At 37.8% G+C, this 25,064-nt stretch overlaps 1 protein-coding gene across 1 annotated transcript in view; it reads right to left on the reverse strand.

Annotated features, from left to right (window-relative positions):
- Positions 1–355: 355 nt before the first annotated feature.
- PARP8 (poly (ADP-ribose) polymerase family, member 8) overlaps positions 356–25,064 on the reverse strand; it is a gene marked incomplete at its 5' end in the record, with an annotated part of 34,503 nt that continues 9,794 nt past the window's right edge. Inside the window, 9 exons of the mRNA XM_010180215.1 lie at positions 356–484; positions 6,806–6,901; positions 7,005–7,058; positions 9,341–9,905; positions 12,018–12,143; positions 13,673–13,739; positions 16,860–16,950; positions 17,983–18,043; positions 20,614–20,708. Of these exons, the coding sequence (XP_010178517.1) occupies positions 356–484; positions 6,806–6,901; positions 7,005–7,058; positions 9,341–9,905; positions 12,018–12,143; positions 13,673–13,739; positions 16,860–16,950; positions 17,983–18,043; positions 20,614–20,708 (1,284 nt within the window). The remainder of the gene's footprint in view (positions 485–6,805; positions 6,902–7,004; positions 7,059–9,340; positions 9,906–12,017; positions 12,144–13,672; positions 13,740–16,859; positions 16,951–17,982; positions 18,044–20,613; positions 20,709–25,064) is intronic.

Consider the following 25,064-nt stretch of genomic DNA (forward strand, 5'->3'; position numbering starts at 1 on the left):
GAGCCTAGTTCTGTTCGCTTTGCACTCTCCTTTCAGGTGGTTATACACATCAATGAGATCCTGCCTGTGCCTTCTCTTCTCCAGACTACACGGTCCCAACTCTCTCAGCTTTTCCTCCTATGAGAGATGCTCCAGCCCCTTAATCATCTTAGTGGCCCTTTGCTAGACGCTCTCCAGTAGCTGCATCTCTCTCTCGTACAAGGAGCCCAGAACTGGACATAGTACTCCAGGTGCGGCCTCATCAGAAGGAGAAGTGAAGGACCACCTCCCTCAACCTGCTGGCAATTCTATTGTCTAATGCAGAACAGGATACCATTACCCTTCCTTACTGCAAGAGCACATTGCTTCCTCATGTCTAACCAGTGTCTACCAGGATCCCCAGGTCCTTTTCTGTCAAGTTGCTTTCCAGCTGGGTGGCTCCCAGCAGATATTGTTGTCTGGCGTTGCTCCTCCTTAGGTGCAGCACTTTGAACTTCTTGTTGCACTGCATGAGATCACAGAATCACAGAATCACAGAACGTTAGGGATTGGAAGGGACCTCAAAAGATCATCTAGTCCAATCCCCCTGCCGGAGCAGGAACACCTAGATGAGGTTGCACAGGAAGGCGTCCAGGCGGGTTTTGAATGTCTCCAGAGAAGGAGACTCCACAACCTCTCTGGGCAGCCTGTTCCAGTGCTCTGTCACCCTCACTGAGAAGAAGTTTCTTCTCAAATTTAAGTGCAGAGTCCTGCATCTGGGCAGGAACAACCCCAGGTTCCAGTATAAATTGGGGAAAGACCTTTTGGAGAGCAGTGTAGGGGAAAGGGACCTGGGGGTCCTGGTGGACAGCAGGATGACCATGAGCCAGCACTGTGCCCTTGTGGCCAAGAAGGCAAATGGCATCCTGGGGTGTATCAGGAGGGGGGTGGTTAGTAGGTCGAGAGAGGTTCTCCTCCCCCTCTACTCTGCCCTGGTGAGATCTGTCAGCCCATTTCTCCAGCCTGTTGAGGTCCTTCTGAATGGTTCCCCCAACCCTCCGGATTATCACCCACTTCTCGCAGTTCTGCGCCACCTGTAAACTTGCTAAAGGTACACTCTGCTCCATCATCCAGATGAAGGTATTAAACAGGACTGGACCCACGATTGATCCCTGGGGTACAGCACTAGTTACTCGCCTCCAACTAGACTTTGTGCCACTGATCACCATCTTTTGGGCCTAGCCATCCAGACAGTTTTCAGTCTACTTCGCTGTCTGTTCATCCAGCCCATGCATCAACACTTTGCCTATAAGAATCTTACAAGGGACAGTGTCAGAGGCCTTACTGAAGTCCAGGTAGGTAACATCCACTGCTTTCTTGTCATCTACCAGGTCAGCCACTTCACCACAGAAGTTTATCAAGCTGGTCAAGCATGACTTCCCATTGCTGAAGTCATGCTAACTACTCCTGATTATCTTATTGCCCTTAATATGCCTGGAAATGGTTTCCAGGCTTCACTGCTCCATCACCTTCCAAGGGATCAAGGTGAGGGTGACTAGCCTGTTGTTCCCTGGGTCCTCCTTCTTGCCCTTTTTGGTCTCTAAATATTCTCTAAATATTCATTAACTATACTTATTTTCATCAGATCCTTAAATATAATAACCCCTTTTGTTAATGACTCGTGATCTCATTATATTTAAATGTTTGTAATAAAGTACAAGCTGAATTCCTAAAACAAGAGATCTCTCTCCTATTATAGCAGCAAAACTGCTGCATTATTAAAATGCAACTCAGTCATTATCATCAACTCTAGAGTAACAGGAAGAATTTCATATGGCATTAAAAAAAAGATAATAGGTTTCTAATATAGAAGCAAATAATGCTGAAGTTTCTTTACTACATTATTATATCTGCTTTGCGAGATACATTTTTTAGCTCGATGACCCAAATCATATGGTTGAAAAGGACCTTTGGAGTCAGTTTGTGCTTTTATTCTTTCATACAGGACTAGCTTTATCCAAACTGAATCTGAAGTTTTAGATAAAGCTAAAATTAGCTTTCTCTAAAGCTTCATCAAGCACTCAAACAGGTTGCCCAGAGAGGTTGTGGAGCCTCCATCCTTGGAGGTTTTCAAAAGCAGGTAAAAGAGAGTGGATGAAACAAGCTCAATTTTCAGAGGCTTCTCACTAGAGACACATGCCCCATGGGAAAATATCTCACTACTTCAGAATAGGCTTTGTGGAAGTATTTAAAATTTCCTAAGATTGCTTCTAATATTTAGTCTAACATGGTAGTTTGACAGGAATCAGGACAACCTATTTATAACACAGTTTGAAAATGTCAGAAAAAAAACTATTTAAAAATACATTTTTGAAATATTAATTACAAACTAATAATAGTCCATGTCTCACTCATCTAAAACTGCTCTGTTGAGAACAGATTCAAAGACAGTAACATGAGGCTAACAATTCAAATGAGCAGAACTGTTATTGTTTTCAGTAGGTTTACCATGTCTTCCTTCCCCGTGTCTCCTCAGCACTAAACCTATGTCTGACCTTGTACTTTCCACTGTTTTCCAAAGCTGAGCAAAGAGCTACTTCAGAAGAGACTGATGACAGCGCTCCTGAGAGCTGTGCAGCACAGGCTGCCTTGCAGGAGGATGCACTGTGATTCTTTACATGAGATAAGGGAGCTGTTTGGATGTAAAGGCTGCAGTCTCAACTGTCACCAACGATTTCAAAGCTGTTTCTTAATCCTTCTAAGAAGCGTGAAATATTTAGGATTCAGATTACTGTTAGGAGTAAACAAATGAAACAGTGTAGTTTATGTTACGCAAGATGTTAAATAATACTTTTTATTCTTAGGATCCGTGTATTCACTGAATGTTTCCTGTGCTTCGCAGAAAGACTGCAAATCATGCCATGCAATGATTTCAGGGAATTTGTAGTTTTCAGAGTCATTCTATGTAATTGTTTATCTCTAAACATTCAATTTAGTTTTCATAACTTCAGGTGCACTGTAAATAACAATTAGATCTCACTGTGCTCTTGAAATACATACTAAAGAAATATGCTAAGATGAGAAATTACATTCATCCTGATCTCATATAAGAGAGGTGTGAATACCTACAGGAAAGCAATGGAATGAAGCAAAGGAATGAAGCAATGGACCATGGACCTTTATAAATGAGAGTGTTACACCTTCATGATAAGTTACAGTACTTTTCTAAGACTCCTTCCATTCCAGAGAACCTTTGTCCTTCCCCTTCACAGTAATACAGCTGCAGTTCCTTGTTAGAGTTCCTTCTGGCCTTCTGTACTTCAGGGAACTTTTGGAGTCCCAAAAGAAAATGGATTGTCCTGAAAGATCCATACTTTGCTCCATAAAGAATTTCCCAAGAGAAATCTAAGAATTTTGTCTCTGTACATCCTCAGTAAGTCACTAAGGTAGTCTCTCTCTTTATCCTAAATAAGTGATTAAGACAGCCCAACAACATTCAAAGATTCTTGTGTACCGCAGGATCTCTGAACCAGCAGAGAACCTCTGTGTGATCAGATTAGTACAGTGGGCTCTGGAGCAAGACAGGTGTCCACTGTAAAAGAATAAAGACAAAAATATACGATTGTGTTATGCTGCTATTCTGCAACAGACATCTTCCATACAACGGTATGTCTGCCATGTGGACCTAGTGTCTAAATTAAGCTATACAAAAAGACACATCTTCTTGTCATCAAGTTGCTCTTATATTATGGAAAAGAAGACAACAAGATTTTAAGAAAGCAAAGTGCATAGAAATAGATATTAAAACCAGAACATGCCCCCGTTCCCAAAAACAAAGCTATCCAGGAAGAAGAAACACAATACTGAGAATAAAACTTGTGCTGAAAGAGACAGATTTAAAGATACTTTATATCTAAGATAAAAACAGAGCCTCTAGAGTGAATCTGCAGAAAGGAAACATTTTCTCTCTCAGTTTCATTTGGCATCTTCAGCTGTCCTCAGGATGAGACATCTGAATTATGCAAGTCATTAATAACAAGCACAAGATGTTACACCCGGGTATGAGAGTTTACAGTATTAAAAGAATGTAATTATTGTGTGATGGCAATTGCTGAATTTTTAAAACTCCATTTCAAGACAATTAATTAAACTGCACTATAGTTCAGGAAAAGTGTCATGCTGACATACTGGAGGACTACAGACTCAAATTTCTTACTGTCTTTGCAATTGTGTAAAACTCCAATAAATACCAGAAAATCAAGACTAAATACATTTTAAAATAACTTCTCAAGAAGTAACTTTGTTATGCTTTTATAAATTCATATGCCTTCTCTATTGTTGAAAAAAGGTCCAATCAGTAGGAGGGAACTCATCCTTCAGGATACACACACCCAGATATGAGAATGTGTTAATCTTTGTGGAGGAACTATTCTTTAAAGGAAGAGACTGGTGAACCATTCAGAGCTAGTCTGTCTCATCTCTTGTGATATAACCAACTACAGACAGAGTCTATCTAAGTAAAGCCTCTGAGACAGGGATATTTGTAGAAAACAATCTAGACACAAAATCTAAAAATATAGGCAGATGGTAGCAAGATTCTGATCGTTATGAAACCTGGTGAAGTTACTGTGGTATCAAAACTATGAGCACTCTACAACTCTTTATGAAGGTCAGGGATACTACATATGGGATCTATTAAGTGACATAAGGCTAGATTACACAAAAGCCCCCTGCATTCTGTTTAATAAAGTACTGTATTTCTGAGATCCATTATCACAGCAGTATTAAACGTAAAGTGCTCTTTCAGATGGATAATTTTTTATTCATTTTATATACATTATATCTATCTCTGTCATCTCTATCTCTATCTCTATCTCTATATCTCTACCTCCACCTCTATCTCTATCTGTATCTCTATCTGTATGTATGTATATGTGTGTGTGCATTTGAGGCATTTAAATAAACACCACAATCAACTACTTTAGGCAGCCTCTGCCAGAGCTCTCAGTAGAGTGAAGCATAAATTTCCTTAAGACCCTTTGGCAAGCTCATGCTCAATTCAAACTGAGATCCTTTCTCACCTTCTACAGAACTGCAAACTCAGTAATGGCTCTATATTTCTTATTGAGTCATTCAAGCATACACAGAACATGCTAGATTTCTTCCCGCTATCTCCTCCCTGGGTTATATAAGGACACACTTTCATTTTTGCAAAGCTTGCTAGGTTATGCTGTTTGCAAAGGCACTGATGGATATACATTTAGCGGCAAACATATTTGCGCTTTCCTCTGTTTTGAAGCACTGACAAACTCTCAATCAGACAGCTAAAATGACCCCTCTTTAAGACAGAGAAAAGTAAATGTAATGGATTTTAATCTCTAAGGTGGGAAAGTAAGAAGAATTAAGATTTTTTTCTATTTACAGAAGATGACTTCCCACTCTGTTTTCTTTTAATAGTTCATCATGTGAACAGGAATTAATGCTACTGTTTGCTTTGTCCTATGGACAATAGATAAAGCCTGATAATTTAAGTAAGTACATTATCCAAACTTTACTCACTATCCAAAAATTACTCAGTTTGTCTTATCTCATCCTGTCACAGGTAATATGCATAGCAGTGCATTCAAAGATTAACAAGGAATTGATGTCTTTTCTACAGGCTTCGAGTCAGGGTTCAGTTGCTGAGAAATCTGGTAGAAAACCATGATTTTAAAAGGTAGATATGAGCTTGAAGAGGAAAAAAACACCTGACAGGATTTTCAAAAGTACAGAGGTTTAATCATGACTTAAAACAGTGTTAACTGAATATGTAGATGCTTTTGCAAATCCTATTAGCAGCCTATTTGCATATCCCGCCTGCAGTCAGAATGCCTGACTGTGGTGCCACACTGTCACTGGGGATGGCACTGATGTCACTTCTGCTACCGTGTAAGCAATAACCCTCTTGAATTTAGTCCCATGGAACTATCATAGATGATGTCTGCTTCAACTTATGTGTAGTTGCTCGTCACACAGTTTTCCATGGTTTCAATCTTCTAAGATTACTCAGGTTTCCATAGGATTCAGGACAGGTGAAAGAAGAAGTATCCTAAACTGCAAGATCAGTCCTAAAGGTGAGAATTTTATTCTCCTAATATACACTTTTACAAAGCTGCACTGATCCAGTAGCTCCAGGCAGAGTGTGTCTCTCATGACCAGTCTTACTCTTTTTCATCATATGCACTCATCAACAGCATGAGAGCATGTTCAGCGTGCAAACTTCCTTGTTCTCAGTTATTCAGAAATAAAAGGAAAGAAGATGCCTAACTTCGGACATACTGAACCACAGCAATGCCCCTGGACTACGTCACTACTAGATCAGACATTTGACAGAGCACCTCCTCCCACTGCCTTTTTTAACACATCATGGAGGATGGCTCATTCCAGGGGCTCACAACAAGCAAAAGAGGGTCTGAAGAACTTCACAGCATTTTGGCATTAGCACCAGTATATCTGAATACCCTGGTCATGACTTGATAAGAGCTCAAGGACTCAAGTGACTCTAAGCTTTTAAGAGAGTACCAGAGGACCTGGAAAGCACTCTAGTGCAATTCCTCTATCTCATCCAGTTGTGACTACTCTAGCACAATAGTGTTCAGTGAAATGCATCCCTCCTTCTATATTTCTATGATATAAGACAAGCTTGATTTCCAAGCAAAACTTAAGTTAATAAGAATTATATTTTTGCACCTTAAAGCGCTATTAGGATGAAATACTTCAACAGTTTTAAAACAGGTTTGGATGGTCCATAGCTAAATGCTAAAGCATTAGAAAAAGCATTGGTTATCCCAGCAAGCACACCACTTACCCTCAGCATAGGGCCATTCTGGAACACATGAGGTTCATCACAAACTACACAGTATTCATTCAATACTGGTATCCGCTGCTCAGCAAATTCAATAGTCTGAGAACAATGAAAATGAGAATAACAACATCTGCTTAAAAATAATTAACAGTCAGCTCATGCTACATAGTGTTTCATAAACGGGTAAGATATGAAATCCTACCTGCACAAGAAAGCCACGGTCTCGTACTAGAATGCATTTTGCACCATAATTTTGCTGCAAGGAAAAAGTTGAGGCAACTTCAGTGTTGGTAGACTAATCATAAGGAAATGGTAAAACATTTGTAATTTTTGCATGCAAATATGTTAATTAAACAATATCTGCATCTAAAAAACATCTTTCATTTGCATAAACCAGCCATTACAAGTAATCAATCCTTTCACTGTTTGCTGAGTGTGGGGTAGATTTTTAGCATTTCTTTTTAGTTCTTAAATCTGATGAGGCTTTGTATCTCAACATTCCAAAACCTTTATAGTCTTAAATAGAAACACCAGTGCCTTCACTCCATTCTAGTAAACTAGCATTTAGTAACTTCCATTAAATTTTAACTGCATAGTCTATCCAAATATAGGTTATGTGTTTAGGCTTGAATGTCACTCAAAATGGCTGAAAATATTTTTCTTTTATTTTAACTAAGATCTCACTTCCGTAAGCACCATGCTAACAGATCTCTGTGCTCAGATCCCACTCAAATTCCTTCTGCCTTTTTCTTTTAACACACAGCAACATAAATTAGAAGGAAATTCCACTGTATGAGTCAGTAAGGTACAAAATTCCCTCTAGGCTGACATCTATCTCAGTCAAATCTTGTTTTGAGTAAGAGTTAGATCAGTTCCATTTAAAGCTTTTTTGGTTTTGTTTATAGGGTTATTTCCTTTCATTTCTCTAACTGCTTAATTGGGAAACTTCTTCCTTTTTTTCTCCTGGGAAACAATCCTAATTGTATGCATACATGAGATTAAAGTATTTTAGCTGAGAACCGAAGAGAAGTTCCTGATTCATCATTTCCACATTCCACTGAATTCAAATCACAGTTAGGCATGAGGCTACCCATACGTCTGCTGACTGCTTGTAAAATGTGAAATGGACTCTTGCTGCCCTTCTGCTAACATCAATCAAACTGCACCTGATCATGTATGTGATGATTTTCCCTCAAAGTAAATGAAGTTTAGCAATAAATTACTGATAGTTTCTATAGATTGCCAAGCAGGGCTTGCATTTCTTCTGTATCAGCTGACAACATCAGTAATGAAACCACTTAGTTAACTCTTCATTATCTTATCAAAATCAATGGGACTTTTCCTATAAACTTCAGTAGAGAAAAGTCTGGCTTTGTTAAGACATCCTCTGCTGATTCAGAAAAAAAATGAATCTCTAAATTGTGAAAAGTATAAAGACTATTGACTCATCTTAAATTCATATTGCAATGCACATTATAGGAACTAACCACACAGCATGTATATAAATGATTTTATGGTAGTATATCACTGTTTTTAGATCTGATGCATATGGCATACAGCTTATTAAACTAATATACTATGAGCCATATCATACTCAATGTAATTTTATTACTCAGTATGCACTATTTTGAATATATGCATGGCTTTTCAAGCAAGAATTAGCTTTTATCTCGCTGAGAATATCAAGGTACTCCCAGACTAAGGGAGTGGAGAGGACTGTCTCCTATGTTCCTCTCCCCAGATCTAACACAGAAAACAGACTGGTGCCCTGACAGAGTGCAAACAGATCCACCCTTTCCTCTAAAGCACAAAAGCCATTTTTTAAGAGGCAGAAGAATTTATTCTGAGAGCTCTTTCTTAAAATTAAAAATATGAGCCACCCTTTTTTTTTCTCAATTGATCAGTTATCTGGGGAAAGGAAGGGGAACAGTGTGCGCCTAATTCCTTCTTCAAACTCTGGCTGCCACCTGTGTTTGAAGGTTAAATGTTTCACAAAGCACAAATGCGCAAGAGGTGAGCTGAATGATGACTGCATTCCTTCCACTGTGATGATGATCAAGATGAAAGACCAGAAGGAGAGGTGACATGGCACCCAAACGAGCCAATGGACAGTTACTTCCCCCACGAAGCAAACAGGAAAATGAGAAAAGACCTGTGTGACCAAGCCAATTTTGCAGCACAGAAGATCACACTTTCCCTTCTTCCTACAGCAAGAAATGAGGCAGGGAAGGAATTGGATGACTGAACTTCTCCCATGGCCAGCAGCTGTACAATGAGCTATATTCAACGTGACATAAGAAATCTCTATCCTGACTTAAGCAAATTCTGGTTTTCTAATTTACATATATGTGCATGCACAGTTGTTTAAATCCTCCTTAAAAAGCTGACTCATTGCTCTTGTCTTCTAATATATTTAATAAATCCAATATATTCAGTAACATACATCTTCAGTATTAATGCCTTTGTATAATAAGCATAACAGCACATTTGGAAAATAATAGGAGGAAAATAAGCAGAATAAAAAAAATTATTACGCACAGCAGCTTGTGGAGGTGACGATGAAGATGGTGTTAAGATACCAATAAGCCCTGAGGTAAGAGAGAGCCTCCTGCTCTCTGCTATGGTGGACTCCTTGAAAGGCTCCATTTTGGATGATTTAGGGGCATTGGAGTAAGTCTTGCTGAGTAACTTGTGATTCTTCAATCCATCCAATTCTTCCATTCTAAGATTACTGGAGTAGGACCTGCTTAAAAGTTTGTGGGACTTCAAGGTGCTGTTGTGCTCACATCGAGGATCCCCAGAACATGACCTACTTAAGAGCTTATGGGGCTTTAAAGTGATGCACTCCTCCTGCTTGACGGCCGCAGAGCAAGAACGGTTCAACAGTTTGTGCGATTTAATAGCCACTGTCTGTTCAGCCCTAGGGTCACTTGACAATGAGCGGCCAAAGGTTCTGTGAGATTTTGCGGCACACATATCCTCCACCTTCACTGTGCTAGAGCAAGTCCTTCTCAGTACCTTGTGAGTTTTGGAGATGCCATCCTGTTCTGACTTCAGTTTTGATTTGTTTTTACCACAGCCAGGTGGAGGATAACTTGGCGACCTTAAAAATAAAGAAAGAGAAGACAAAGTTGGAGAATAATCAAAACCTTGTGCAAATCAAGCAAGACCATATATTCGTAATTTTCTTTAAGTGTCACCTGTCTTTATACATTTTCCTGATGATAAACTAGGAAAAAATGAGCAATTGTACATAGGACTAATTTTCCAATATCAAATAGACATTTTACTCCTATTTATGCACGAGTTAATCTGCCAAAAAGACTGCTTAAGTAGAAGGTAGAACTATAGGCTTACAGCTCTTTGTAAAGGTCTCTCTGTCTCTTAACAAACCCTTTAATCTGGAAATTATCTTTGAAATAAAAAACACATATTTCACATGAGATTATAACACATTTTCCTTAGGAAAATCTGTCTTTCCTGTGTAATCATCATGGCATGATCCCATGAAAGTTATTGGACACAGCATAACAAATTCTAAATGTCCAGATCAAATGGAAGATATAATCAGCAGTGAAACTTGCATGCAGTAAATAAAATTTAATTCAGCTGAAAATAACAGTATTTTTAAAACTTCATCATAATCTGGGTGCTTTGTGGAAGACAATTTGATGCCATTCTTTCCTGTTTGAGATGAATTCTCGCTCTGTAACACTAGAAATGAGAATGTGAGCAATCTAAATTATGAATGCAGAAAGAAAAGAACAAAAGGTTTTTACGAAACAACATTCACATGAACTGTCACATTTCCGTAAGGTTCACATTGACATGTCCTTGCAACGCAAGAACATGTAACAGATATGCTGAATCATTTTTCTATGCTGCATAAGCAATCCCAATCTTGGAAGACTTGGATTGAACAGAAAAGAAGTGAAACCCTAAAGGGAGAGGCTGACAGGTTTCCGCACCCTGTTTGCAAGTGGTGACAGTGGAAGATGCACGTGGAGGTTGCTGACTCACTGCTGCAGTTGGGTCACTACCACCCTCCTGCAGACAGGAGGTAGGAATGGTGCTCTAGGGAGAGAGGGGTCCTTGCATTTGGGCTGAGTGATTTTTGGACAGGTACTGCAGCAGCAACCACATCAAGAGGACAAAGATTGGACTGGCTTTCGTTTCGTATGCCCTTTCTGAAGAGAGTCAAACCTCAAGCTACGGCCTGTGCTAAGCCAATGGTCTGTGGCATGGTAGGGAATGGGTAAGCCTTCTACTTACAATACCACCTTCCTCTTTTGCCTTTAAAAAGACAAATAACCTTTTGTCATCTTTGACATTCTTCCCTTCTTCAATCTGAATGATCACTGTACTCTCTCCCTTTTTTATACATGGAATTTAGAATGGCAAATTCATCAAAAAGAAGGAATGTTCAAAGAAGCGTTCAATTCAGATTCACAAAAGCAGTGATCTGTCAACCCTTCATAAGCAGGAAAACATGCTAGAGTAAACAGTCACATTCCTGAAAGAGGAAAAATCAGAGCCTGGTTTTACATACACTTAAGCATATAAGTAACTGGCAGAAGTCGTAATGAATTCGAATGAACTGTTCACAAACTGCTTCTTATGTTTTTAATGCCTTTGTTCTTCAAAATTCTGTGCCTGCATTTCAGAAGTGGTGAACATTAATGTATTTAAGCAGTGGAGAGGGGTGGGTGCTCAGCAGTTCTAAAAATCAGTCTTTCATTAATGACCATACTAGTTTTAAAAAATTAAAAATACACACAGCTGTAAAAAGAATAGCTAGCCAACCACGAAATTCTTCATATACATAAAATACATGTATTATGTGTATTTTATATATTATTTGAACATATTACTTATATTTATATTCTTGCTATTCAAGGAAGTCAAATGTTACCAAGCTAACAAAGATACAAATACAACAAGTGAAACAGTATACAACAAATTACTTCCAATTCTTGATGAAACATGTCTGTTGCAGAGAGACGGGCACTGAAATGCTCTGCCTTCAGATAGTCTTAGAAGCTGCAGTAGTACCTAGTTCACTTTTGTTATCATGAAAGGCAAAGACTGAAAACTCATAAGGTAAGATATAAATAAAGCACTTCTTTGTGGAGAAATGTCAACATTTCACCTTGTGAAGTCTGCTGTGGATTTTGAATAGGATATGGTGGTAACAGCTCATTTAACTTGCTATTACCTGCGCAATGTAGAAAAGATGTGCAGAGGAGATTTCACCTTTTTGTCAGACACCTTCTTATTGTGCGTACAATTGGATTTCTCTTTGCTGTTCTTCCACTGTTGTGTAACAAATGTCTGCATGATTCTGCAAATTAAGAAAGAAAAAAGATTTTCTTAACCTAGCCAGCATATACTCACTTTAATACTAGGGTCTCTCTGTTCACCATGTAGGTGATATGATGCAATGTATATGGACTGATGTTTACGTGCCTCAGCTTCAGAAATTCTTCTTTTTTTTTCCACATAAAATTAATTTACACTGAACTCTTATTGAGAATACATTCTACATAAACAATCACTGCAAGACTTATGCAGGTACTTCTTTCATGAAGACAAAGTGATTCAAAGGCATCCCATCCAACCACAGGCACCTGTCTCTCCAGTTACTGCAGGGGTAGGCTACATCATCCACCCTGCTCTGGTAGGAGCGTATTCTTCTAAGGCATAAACATAAACGTAGGAATGCCAAATCTTACACTATCCAAAGAAGGTTTACAGAGAAGACAGAACCAGACACTTTCCAGAGATGGACAGCAAAAGGCAGTGGTCATAAGTTGTAGCACAGAAAGCTAAAAAACATAAAAGCTATAAAAATAAGACATCCACAAGAAGAGTGGTTAAGTATTTCATCTAGCAGTGGGGGTCTTTGAGTGATAAAGTCAAAGTGGAAGCTGGTACAGACTTTATCAAAAACATGGTGAATCTTCAAAGATTAGTATCCTGTTGCTGCAGCCATAAGGGGCCATGTTGTTCATGGGTATTCTGACTCCTGCTCAATTGTGAATTATGCAGCTATGTTCCTGAAAATGTCTTATAGGAACCTGCAGTAATTACCCAGTGCACAAATCAGAGACAGTGTGAGTACTGAAATGTTTTAAGAGACTGTTCATATCTAGAAAGCATTTAATTTTTTTTTCAAAGTCATGCACTATAGAGATTTTAATAACATTGCTTCATTTGTAAGATTACAAAAACATTGCACTGAATTTCTTTCAACAAGAAACAGCAAAAGATTTTTTTTTTCTTAAGGGATTCTGGATGTTGAAATGGTCAGATATTAAAGCCTATATTCGTGTCCTTTTATTACACATACATAAGCATATGTGTAAAGATGACTTAGCAAAATTTTATTAAATTTAATTGTACTATCATGAAACTGCTATTTTTTTCAACTATTCTTTCTGCTTGTCCTCAAAATGAGGATGGCCTAATTACTATGGTACATCCTAGAGGTCACCATGAAAGCATAGCCTCATTAGGGTATGCAAAATGCTCAGAAAAATTCCTGCTCCAGAGGCTTCACCATCTAAGCAGAAACACAAAACTGAACACTCCTCGCTACAGTCTTTTGAACTTTTGTAGCTTACTTCCTACATGGCAGCAGTGACAGAAAACCCTGGCAGGCAGCACAAATCAGGCTTTCCTCAGCATCTGTCAAAACTGAACTTAAAAAGGCAAATTCTGTTCCTTTTTATTTAAAGAAAAACAAGTTCAAAACACTTTGATCCAACCAACCTGACAACCTGTGAATTTTATCCTACCTGATGTGGTCCTGGAACTCGAAAGAATGTGGTATTTGCCTAAAAACAGAGGTTTACACTTTTCTAGACTTACTTTTTCAGCTGATGTCCCAGCCCAAATCTTTCCTTAGTAGAGATCTGAAATACATCCACAGTTGGCACTACGGATAAAGGAGATGTTGTTGATACATGAACTTACAGCAATAATCAAGAACTCATGACCACGTAAGTCATATTTAAGGACCCTGTTCTATCTGGACCTTTACTATAAGCAATGCCATTGGAACAATGGTGAAAGTGGACATATCATCTAAGCCTATTAAGAAATTAATGGTCCTTTTAGGAATATTAACCAATATAATCTTTAATGAGTATTTAGGAAATTGGATTCTCCCAGACGTATCTCTTCTCATTAATTTTAATTTAAAAAATGTGTCTTTGTTTTTTATACTATGCAAGTACCAGAGAGCAGCATCAGATTAAATGTATCTGGACTGGTAATTCACCTCACTTAATATCTTAGTTTTTTTTCCATGCAAGTAGTCATTACATACTACAGTACGTGTGACTATGAAGAAAACTCAGAATGGAATAAAATTAATTAATTAGTATCTGGATTTTCTTTCTGAGGGTGTTTTAATACAAGATTCATAATCATCATCTAAGTGCCTGATATAATAATTCTAGTGGCCAAGGATAACCCTGAATTTTCCTCAAGACCCATCCTAATATTCATGTCAGGTAAATATCAACATTCATCTGTCAGGAAATTGACGGTGTACAGAGAGAAGGCTGGAGATTAGCTCCTGGTATTACTAAAATCCTATAATAAAATTTACTAGATAGAAGTGGCAGATGGAATCCAGCACTTGTGGAGAGAGCCTCAGGTCCTCAAGGCAGGACAACAGCCAACACATATTACAAGCATAAGGTGGTAATGACTACACTAAAATAAAAAAGGAATATAAATGAAAAATCTGAGGTGGTTCAAATTTTATTAGAAAAAGTAAATCCATACTTTAAAGCCTATATATACACTAAAATCTATTCTGAACACTCAGAGAGCCAGATATATTCGGAATGTCAAAGTTTATCCTTTAATTTTACTTCAACAAAATAAATTTCAAAATAAAATACAATACATCTACATTTCCCTCTACAGCTACCTGAAAGGAGGTTGTAATGAGGGGGGGTTCAGTCTCTTCTCCCTTGTAGCTACTGATAGGACGAGAGGAAATGGCCGCAAGTTACACCAGGAGAGGTTTAGGTTAAATATTAGGAGAAATTTCTTTACTGTGAGAGTTGTCTCTCTGGAAGCACTGGAACAGGCTGCCCAGGAAGACGGTGGAGTCACCATCATCCCTGGAGGTGTTCAAAAGATGAGTACATGTTGTGCTAAGGAACATGGTCCAGTGGTGGACTTAAGGCTGGTTCAGTGTTTGGACTCTATGATCTTAAAGGTCTTTTCCAACCAAAACGATTCTATGATTCTATGATTTAACCTGGCCATCTAATTTCACTTAGTTCAAAGCCCTGTACATAACCTTTCTCTAATGTAATTCAAATATAATCTCATTTTTTAAAGACATACTATTTTTTTTTCAAAAGTAATGAATGATTTGATTAGGGGTAGCAATGTCTTTAAATTGTCAAATTTAGAAGACATGGTAAAGGGGAAAAGTTTTCAACATGAATCATCATACCCAGACCAGCAATCTTTAAAGCTGAAATCTAGACGACAATTGTTGTCAAAGCTCCACAGACAGAGAAGACAGTCTGGTACTGTCTGATTCATCCTCATTTAAGCCAGGTTTCTAAGGCATGTGGAGAAACTCTCCACAAATACAATAACAAGGCAAGCTATTAACTAGAAGAATGACTATCTAAAATGAGGATATTACACAGCTACAAAGTGGTACTAATACACTCTACTGTGCTTTGGAGTATACTCCATTTCTGTTTCTTTTCTCAATCTGAAAGTACTATAGAAAAAAAAGATGTAGCATAAAGCTATGGCTCAGTAGTGAAAAAATATGGTGAATCTCATTGCTCTTTTCTGGTAAATAAAGAGACATGGCAGCAAAAGCAGCTGAGCTCATCAAACCAGAATCAAGTGAAGCACTTGCCTCTGGCCCTGATCTTGCCCTTCTTGGTACTCAGGCACTCCCACAATTAGTTAGCAGCAGGACTGGGAACTAAGCTTCCCATTTTAACCTTGATACCTTGTTGTTCCTTCTCACTTCACTAAATCATTTTTTATTGCATGCTGCTCTTCATGCTTCACCTTCTCTTATTTGCTGCACATTTTTATTTCTTAAATTACATTTTTTAAATTACATTTTGATAGAAATGATCTGAATACTAACACTGCTACCTGCTATGGAAAATACCCATTTTAAGATCTGCATATATACAAAGAAGATTGAAGCAATAAAATGCAGGCAAAAAGACCAAAGTCAAAAAAACAGAAAAACCTGATTCAATGAAATGCTTATTTGAATGAGCAGAATATAGCTTTCAGTTAGCATCAGCAGGTGACATATCCTATAAAAACAGTTCACTGGGACAGATTTTGCTAAACAGAGGCAGTATTCTCCCACAGATACAAGCCTGAAATGACAGCTTGTACTGGAAGCCTCCAAATCCAGGAAAGTTACGATCCAAATTGCAACTTAGTTCTGACTTCCCAGTATAAAAATATATCTGAAGTTGTATGAGAATGTTTCCACATCTTAAAAATCAGTTGATTATTCAGGACACTGGCAATTTTTACCCTCATGAGGAAGCTTTACTCACTTAAAAACTCATTCAAATCTAAAGATTCCCAGAGTTGACTGAGTCACATACAAATCAGAAGCTGAAAGGATAATTATCATGGCCTGATTCTTTAAAAGTGTGTGAAAAGGGGCACAGGTCTGTGTATGTATATCTTATCAGTGATATCTCATCTGTGCTGATGATGCCCAACTTCCAAAATCAAGAAATTACATATTAGAAACTGTAGAACTTTATTCCTTAACCCTGGTTCCTGGGGAAGCAATTGCATTGCAAAGGATATCAGGAAAAGAAGTTCGAAAAACCAGTTTATAGTATGTCATTATTAAGGGCCTAGCCATGCAAATATATGTAAGCATAATTAGAAATCAGTAGGACTGCTCTCAGCAGTAGATCTAAGCACATGCAAGGTCAAAGACTTGGCAGCGAATGAGTATCTATCACCTAGTACATGGCTTGGACCAAGACACCATACAAGGCACATAAAAAATACAAAGGTGACTAACCTGGACCATTTAAGTACTGTGTAAGTGAGCAGTGCAATCGTACTATTATAGGCTCTGTGCGAATTACATCCCAAGCCACAGCAATCTCTTCCTAGTCCAAAACAAAAGAAAACAACAGACGTCATTAGCCATCATGAGGAACTATTGCATTTTGTCAGTCTACCTTAGGTTTGTTATAAACACCATCCATCCATTCACCCCATTGTGGAATACCTACTCCATCTTTAAACTTGAGACTTGAGGCAAATGATTGCCTCCTGATGCCCCTAAGAGCAGCGTTAGACTGCTTCCAGTTTTTGAGTATGCTCATTTAAACTGAGCACAGGTTTATACACACCACTACGTCTACAGTGAAGGCAGACACACTCCCATCTATCAAGAGACACTGCTTCAAAGCTGAGAAGTAAAGGAGCAAATAAAGATGGAAAGGAAACTCATCCCATGACATAGGGCAAAGGACACTTTTGCTCCTTACTACCAATTAAAATAATTCAAGGTATAAGATTTTCTTAAATTTTAGAAAAGTCTAAGAACAAAATCTTCTGTGCTGTGCTGGCATGAGAATATGACATATCTGTGAAGGAACTAATGACGCCCCTAGAAGCGCTAGAGGACAGGAAGTTACTGCACAGATGAGGTAAGGAAGTGTGGAGTTAATGAGAGCATAACTGTTACAGAAGCTGTGCTGCCAGTCAACAGCACCACTGTCCTGTGTCTCCTTTGCCACTTCCTAATCAGGTGAAGATGTTGAGAAGCACACAGGAGAGCTCCAGTCAAGACTGTCTTTCCTCCAGGACTCTATTGTGCTTTCACCTAATTAATATCCAGGATAGCAAAAAAAGAAATGTATGTCATTCGTATCAGTTAAAACATTTACCATTCACAAGGCATGTTAGAAAGGAAATACACACGCAGTAAATAAAAGCCTACAAAGCATTTTAACAATGAGATCATAAAAGGAAAAGGAAACTCTTCAACTGAGTAGCAATCAATAACGTGACAGCCACTTGTGAAGGTCAAGTCTCTGAAAAAGGAAAGTCTCAGTGGTTGTCCAGAGTCTGATGCGTTGCAGAATTAATGGGTATTAATGTTCATGATGTAATTTTGTGATTAGATTACTTACATCAAGAAAGCTAACATCAATATGCAGATCAATATCTACATCATCAATGGCTCCATATTCCCTGAAAGGAAAGAATTACATTCTATTAGAGCTCTTTAAGATACTCCTTAGCCCAGGAGTACTTATGACAGCAAAGATTTTATATAGGATAATCTTATCTGTAAAATCAGAATGGTTATAAAATATACATTTACACAGATTGTATCAATATTCCTAGTAGATGACCATATGCTGCACTGAAACTTTCTTTCAGTGGATCTTGCTTAAACAGGCTAAATCTTTTCTTCTACTAATTCCCACAAATTCTCTCTCCATTAAATATGTATGTTTGTCTCGTGCATTGCACAAATAAATCAAGAAAACAATAATGGTCACATGCATCTCCCATTTATGACCTAAGAAAACCCTAGTTAATATTCAAAAGTATTTCAGGTTAATAGCCAGTAAACTAAGGAGAGGCTTGAGATAAATCATTGAAGACAAATACAACATAGCCTAGAGGGTTGCATATTATGCCTGTGGGATTGCTTGATACATTCAAGCATTTGTTTGTCAAAACATAATGATTGCCCTGTAATGTGTTCAAGGCAATAGTTACCTTATTTTATCTGTAAAGTCTACTGTTGCTGGGATTCCCGAGGTTCAGATTTAACTTATGCTTGTAGGTGTTTCGTTACCATCTGAAATTTTACGTTTAAAGTGTGACTTTTCCGCCTCCCGTTTTCTGAGTCAAAATGACTGCCCACCTCCAACACACTTGAAGACTTCCAAAAAATAGGACTAGAAAAAACTCACTCTTATACCTAAATAAAAAACTGCTTTCCTTTTCATTTAAATTACTTAAGTGAACAACACTGTAAAAGACTGAATGGCTTAGCCACTATCCTACACAACAGTAGTCGGATAATTTTTTTAATTTTCCAGAAGATCCAAAGAAGAGATTGTTATTAAGTTATAAGTTATAAGTTATTAAGTATTATTAAGTGTTATTAAGTAATATTTATGAACTCAGGGTGGTGTTGCTCACATGACTGAGTTTCAAAAGGCTGTGAACAAGAATAAGTTTATAAATTAAATAGAAACATAGTTGAACTAATGAAACACAGAAATACTAGTGGAAGAAAGGAAAAAATATAAATAAGTTGTAACTGTGAAATTACTGGCAGTCCCTTTGCTCCCACTCCATTACCATCCTCGAAAACAGATTTTAGACACATGATGCTGAGTCTAGTTTTGCTTCTGTAAGCTGAAAGTGAGGAAGAAATGTTTTCTTCCAGCACCTGCAGTTTATGACCAGCTGCCTATAATTGCTCCATGAACACATCTTGATTTTGAGGCTCTCAGTGGTCCTTCATCCATCAGTACATAAGCAGTGTAAAAGTAGATACAGATGAGTCTGGAGTTTTTCATGGCTTTGGTGGCCATATTTTAAAGGGCAGTGGTGAAAATCATGCAGGTATAGGAACTTTACTTTTATATGTACAGTTGACTCTATAACAGCAAGAGACTACTAAAAGAGGGTCAACTGTCTAGGAAATACACATTTCAGTGGATGTCACTGTCAGACAGACCTCTCTCTCCACAGAGAAGTGGAGCTGCAGGAGAGGAATTAAACTGAATGTCATTTGCAGGAATTTATATGTATTTTGAACTGCAGCATGATGAAAGAAGCATTAAACTTTTCCACATGCCAAAAGGAGTCACAGATACCAACTTCTGCTACAGTGAGCTCAACGACATCACAATGCTTCCAGTAATGAAATTTCCACTTAATTTGAAAAGGTACAATACACCCTTATTGTAGACATGCTCTCTCTTCTTAGACAAAAATAAGAGAGCTCATTTCTTAGAGTTCAATAGGAATTGTTACTTGCAATATAAGTATGCCTAAGGTTTTTATCCTCTCTGTATTTTATTACTTGGTTTGTATGACAACTTTGGTATTTTATTTGTAAGACATCTTACAGGTCTGTAACATCTTGCCTGTTATTGTTATGGAATTATTAAGTTTACATAGATGGAAAATGAAGTTATAGAAGACCTGAAGTGTATTAAAAATATGATACAGCAATGCCCTCTGCCAGAATCATACACACTCATATATGCCCAACAGAATTATTGTGTAATTACACTTTGCAATCCACCTCTGACTGAGGTTCCACCACTTCCCTGTGTAGGATACTTTAGATTCCAGCAATTAGAAAGCTTTCCTAAAGTCTAATAAAATACTTGTTTGTTGCTAATGAAGCTAGCTTCTTGTTACCTCTCTCATGATGACAACAGAGAACATTTTATGACTTATCCTATCTAGAAATAGCTTTTTTGAAGAACATCAACTGTTATTATATATTCTCCTCTTTTTTTTAAGACTACACAAAATTCCTTCAGTCTTTCCTTAGGGAAAACATTTACCAAATCTCTTATCACGCTTCCTGTTTACTTCCAGGGCCAAGGACAGAATATGGCAGAAAAGGGCTTGTTTTCAGCACAGCCAGCTGTATCAGTATTCAACCCCAAGAAAAAAAAACATTACCAGAAGATACTTGTGCTTTGGCAGTCAGAGAAGGTCCACATGGGACTCAAACTCCAAAACATCAAAGGTTCCACAAAACGGAAAGGTCAATGACATACCTGAGAGATACTGCATTAGGTCCATAGATCTCTCTCACTGCTGTCAAATCAGCCTCCAGCTGTGGGTGCTTGTGAATTTCTCCATCATAGCTAACCTACCGGGGAAAAAAATATCCTAGGAGTTCTTATTTATTTCATTACTGGCACCTGATCTAGGCTCTTGAAAGTTCCCCCTGCAAAATAATATGCTGCATAAAGATTCGTTAGTGCCACACTCAGAAAGGACATTGTGTTGATATGCTAAAGCACTGAGGTGGTCTACGTCTGCTAAACAACGAGATTTGCAAAGCAGGCACCTCTGTCTCAAAATTTTTTGAGGGTCCCACTACTGTTTGTGGGATCATCTCTCTGCCCTGTCTTGTCCTGAGGTTTGTTCTGGGACACTTGTGCCTTTTAAAACTGTTAAGCGAGAGAAGGACCAGATCACCCCAATCGCATCATTCCAGCCCAACCACTACAGGACAAAGGTTTCCTCCCTCTTTCTGGTTGTCATACTCTCATATATATTAGACACAGAATGGCTTGGGCTCAACAAGAGAAGCACAAAACTATTCTATGTAACAAGTGTCTCAGCATACAAATTACTTTTTCAGACTACCCATTGGCTGCATTCTGTTCGCCAGCACAATGACACCAAATGGAAAAAAAAAGTAACATTAAAGAACACTTTCACATTTTAAGTATTTTACCAGAGAGGGTGTAAAGAAACATGTATTTAGATAGCTCCATTTTCATTTTTTTTAACTGGAAACATTTATGTTAGTGCTTACACTATAAAGCAAAATTGTAAGCTGTTTTGGTTGGACTGTATGAAGTAAAAATAATTAATATCCTCCTATTGTCTACAAGGACCGAAATACCTCTTTAGATTTGTAACAATTTATTTACAGTTTATTACTACTTCCTTATTAAGCAATGTGCTCTTGATGGTGTGAACCTAAGTCTACTTCTTTGAACAGAAATTCCACAAAAGTCAATTAACTCCCTAGATATGGACATATTCAGAAATGAGAGTAGGATTTGGCTTGTACCTTTGACAAATACAGAAAGCAAGGCACAAGGGCACAAGAGTGAAATCTATCCCTTTAGACATATAGACATATACATATATATCTTGTTATACAGGAATTCCTGCAGAGAATTCTTGTTATTGCAGAACTGTATCTAACTGTACTCCTGTTTCTTCCATTTGTACATCCAGATCTGTAGGAGACTAGTGCTGTGACACATTCAGCTCTGGTATGTAGATGCACTTTTCAATTTAATTAAATAAATTTCAATAGAATTAAAATAATAACCAGCTGATCACTTTTTACATGTGAAAATTAGCAAAGCATAATTTGATTTGACTTAGAACTCTTCAAATACAAGGCACAAAATTCATCAGTATAGCACAGGCATGTGTTTATCAGAGGTATCAACAATATTCACGACTAAAAGGATATAAGCCAAATATCCCCCATTTGTCTGGGCAGGCAGGTCAGAAGAGTGTTCCAGGTAGAAGAGCATAGGAAGAAAACCTTTATTACATAATTTTTTCACTTTATGTAGGAGTAAACCAATACTTTATACATGCTCTTTACTCAAAGATGAATTCTTTAAAGGTTCATAAATAATCACTGTCCTGCTTCCTGCAATGATTTCACAAATCAGAGCTGTGGTGCACTCACCACCTTTGTTGGCCATAAACCACATTTTTAATTAGTCTTGTGTATCAATAACAGGAAAATGCAAAAGGAACAATATGCAGAACACTGAACTGCTCAATATAATGCTTTCTCCAATCTGTTTTCTGATGGTAAGAAGTTATGAACTCAAAAAGGAAAGAAAGCAGTGTTCTGGCAAACTGCAAGACCACAATAGCGGTGCTTTCCACCCCTGAAATGGTGCCACAGACATCTGATGTATGCAGAGGAGACTGTCAGAGTTTGCCTATCTGCATTTGCAAGTATCTCCTGTAATTTAAGCGTGAGAGGCAGAGTGTATCAAAGGCAGTAGTATTACTGTTTCAATCTCTTGTTCTCATTTGCAAATGTAGGAGATAGAGATTTAAAGCAAGAATTAACAATGAGTCTCAGAGAAACTGAATATAAAAGCTAAAAAATCTGATAACTTTGCTGTGTCTGAAGGGTCTGTGTTTAGAAAGTCTCAGATTTTAATCTGAGACCTGATTGACATAATTTTATCCCACATAATGACAAAAGGTTGCATTTTTAAAGGAGATTAAGTGATTTACAAACCTAAATCCCATTGAAAATCAATAGGTCTTAGGCTATTGAATCACTTAGCTACTTTAAAGTATTTATCCTTTAAATCCTTAGGGAGGATTACAAGCAGGTGCATAAGAAGTGGATACGAGCATTTAATTTATGACCAAAAGGTTGTATCTTGTTTTCACCGATCAACAAATTCCATTTTGGTCCTTGTTTCATCATCAGTTGCTCTCTGGTCTTTCCAGCTGTAGCCACTTAGAAATGTTAGGAACTATCCCTAACCTCCATCCTTTCCCAGCTGTATTGCACACAATTACACTGGCATTTACACCCTGCAGTTGACAGTCAGTAATTTTGTCCCCTTTGTTTGTGGGCGCTGCACACACTCATCTCAAATGACAGCAGCTTGCCTTGCTTGTTCCCCTCCTATACAGTCAACTATTTTGTCTTCCTGATACAGTTCCTAAATTATGCTCATTTAATAACTCTTAAAATAATTTTATTTGAAAAAGGTCTGTTCCTTTTATCCCCTGAGGGACTTTGCACATTACCTGATTTCCTATGAAATGTGAAATTCGAAATTTCCTTTTTTGTCTCCCTAAACCATGACACTCTCTTGTTAAATATACTTTCTATGATGTCTTCTTTGTTTGTTGTCCTTATTTTGCTTTTTTGAATTTTCTATACTCAAGACATTCACAATCATCTGATACTTTATTTTTAGTGCTGATCTAATTGTAATTTTTTGCCAGTTATAATTCCTTCAATTAAATATATGACCTCAAAAAAAAAATTACCATACAATACAATGTAATTTCCACTTCAAATATAAGGTTACTAAATTCTAACCAGTACTGCCTATTACACAGCTCTTTTACACCCTGTAAAATGATGTACTGCTCTCTGTGTTCATATCTCATAGTCAGCGTTAATATTTATTCATTCATTTGGGCACTGGCAGGCATCCTTTACCAAATGTATTAGTGCTGGTTCAAGAAATAAGCACTCCCAGCTGCTTGCTGCCTTTTCCTTCACCTTGAGGTTACTGTCCTGTCTGCAGAGTTGAAAAATGGAGCCAGCACACATAACTCATCACTACAGGGCAAAATCAGAGGATTTTTCCTCTCAGATAGATTAAAATAAGCCATCGCTCTTTGTACTGAAGTATGTGTATGAGGTCCTCCTCAGCACTACATTGGCTGTAGGAATCAGTAGCTGAAGGGTCGTAATTTCTGCAGTTACTTCTAAAGCGAACATGAGTCTACACCCCATGTCTGTTATTTCTGACACTGAAAATACATGATTTCAGTTCCAGTTTCAATACAACTTCTATCAGTTTTTTAGCACCATGGGTTGTTGGGTTTTTTCCGAGTAACGGAACTCAACGCGTATTTTTTGTTCAAACCCCTCCTCACTGTTGGCTCTGTAAGACAAGAGGCTTGGCGATGTCCTGCTCGTCAGCATCCCATGCTCTCTGCACTGACCCAATCGGCTGGGGCCGCTTGCTGGCGTGCTCTTGCAGCCTTGGCTCTTCACCCAGGGCATGGATGGCTCCAGCCTCAAGGCTGAGGCAGTGACAACTTTCATAAACAGCAACCATAATTCGTTAAAATGTTCATCAAAATAAACAGTTCTAATAACATGACTGAGGAATGGTTCCTTTGGGGCAATAGTTAAACTAAAAAAATAAGAAAAATCTGAATAAAGAGACTAGCAGTGTGAAGTGCTCTATTGACATTGCAAAAGGAAAAGAGATGAAGAGATTTTATTTCCCAATACATAACAGAATATAATAATTACTAATTCTGCTGAGGGAACAAGAAGGAAAGACACAGAGCTGTACATTCATCTAAAAATATGCAGCATTTTTCAAGGTGAATTTAACTGTAGAGCTCAGAAAAAGAATGAACTATTGCCTAGATCAAAATTGCTTTGTAATAACAATTTTTACCATTAAATTGCAGTGCTCTTGACTTTACAAAATGGCACTCCTCCAGAAGGAAACAGATTTGGATCAAGCCAGACTTCCCATTTAAATCAATAATGGGATATGCTTTAAATAGTGAATACCTATGTCCTGGAAGTAAGCAACTGGCTTCTATTTTCAAACATTCTGAAGAGTACTTGCTTTTTCTATTCTTACAGCTTTGCAAATGTAAAAAACCCTGATTTTATTTTAAATTTGATATAATTATACAGTACAACATATTAAATATTTCTATTACAAAACACTATGTA

Source organism: Mesitornis unicolor, unplaced genomic scaffold (genome assembly GCF_000695765.1).
Source record: "Mesitornis unicolor isolate BGI_N332 unplaced genomic scaffold, ASM69576v1 scaffold1710, whole genome shotgun sequence".
NCBI lineage: Eukaryota > Metazoa > Chordata > Aves > Mesitornithiformes > Mesitornithidae > Mesitornis > Mesitornis unicolor.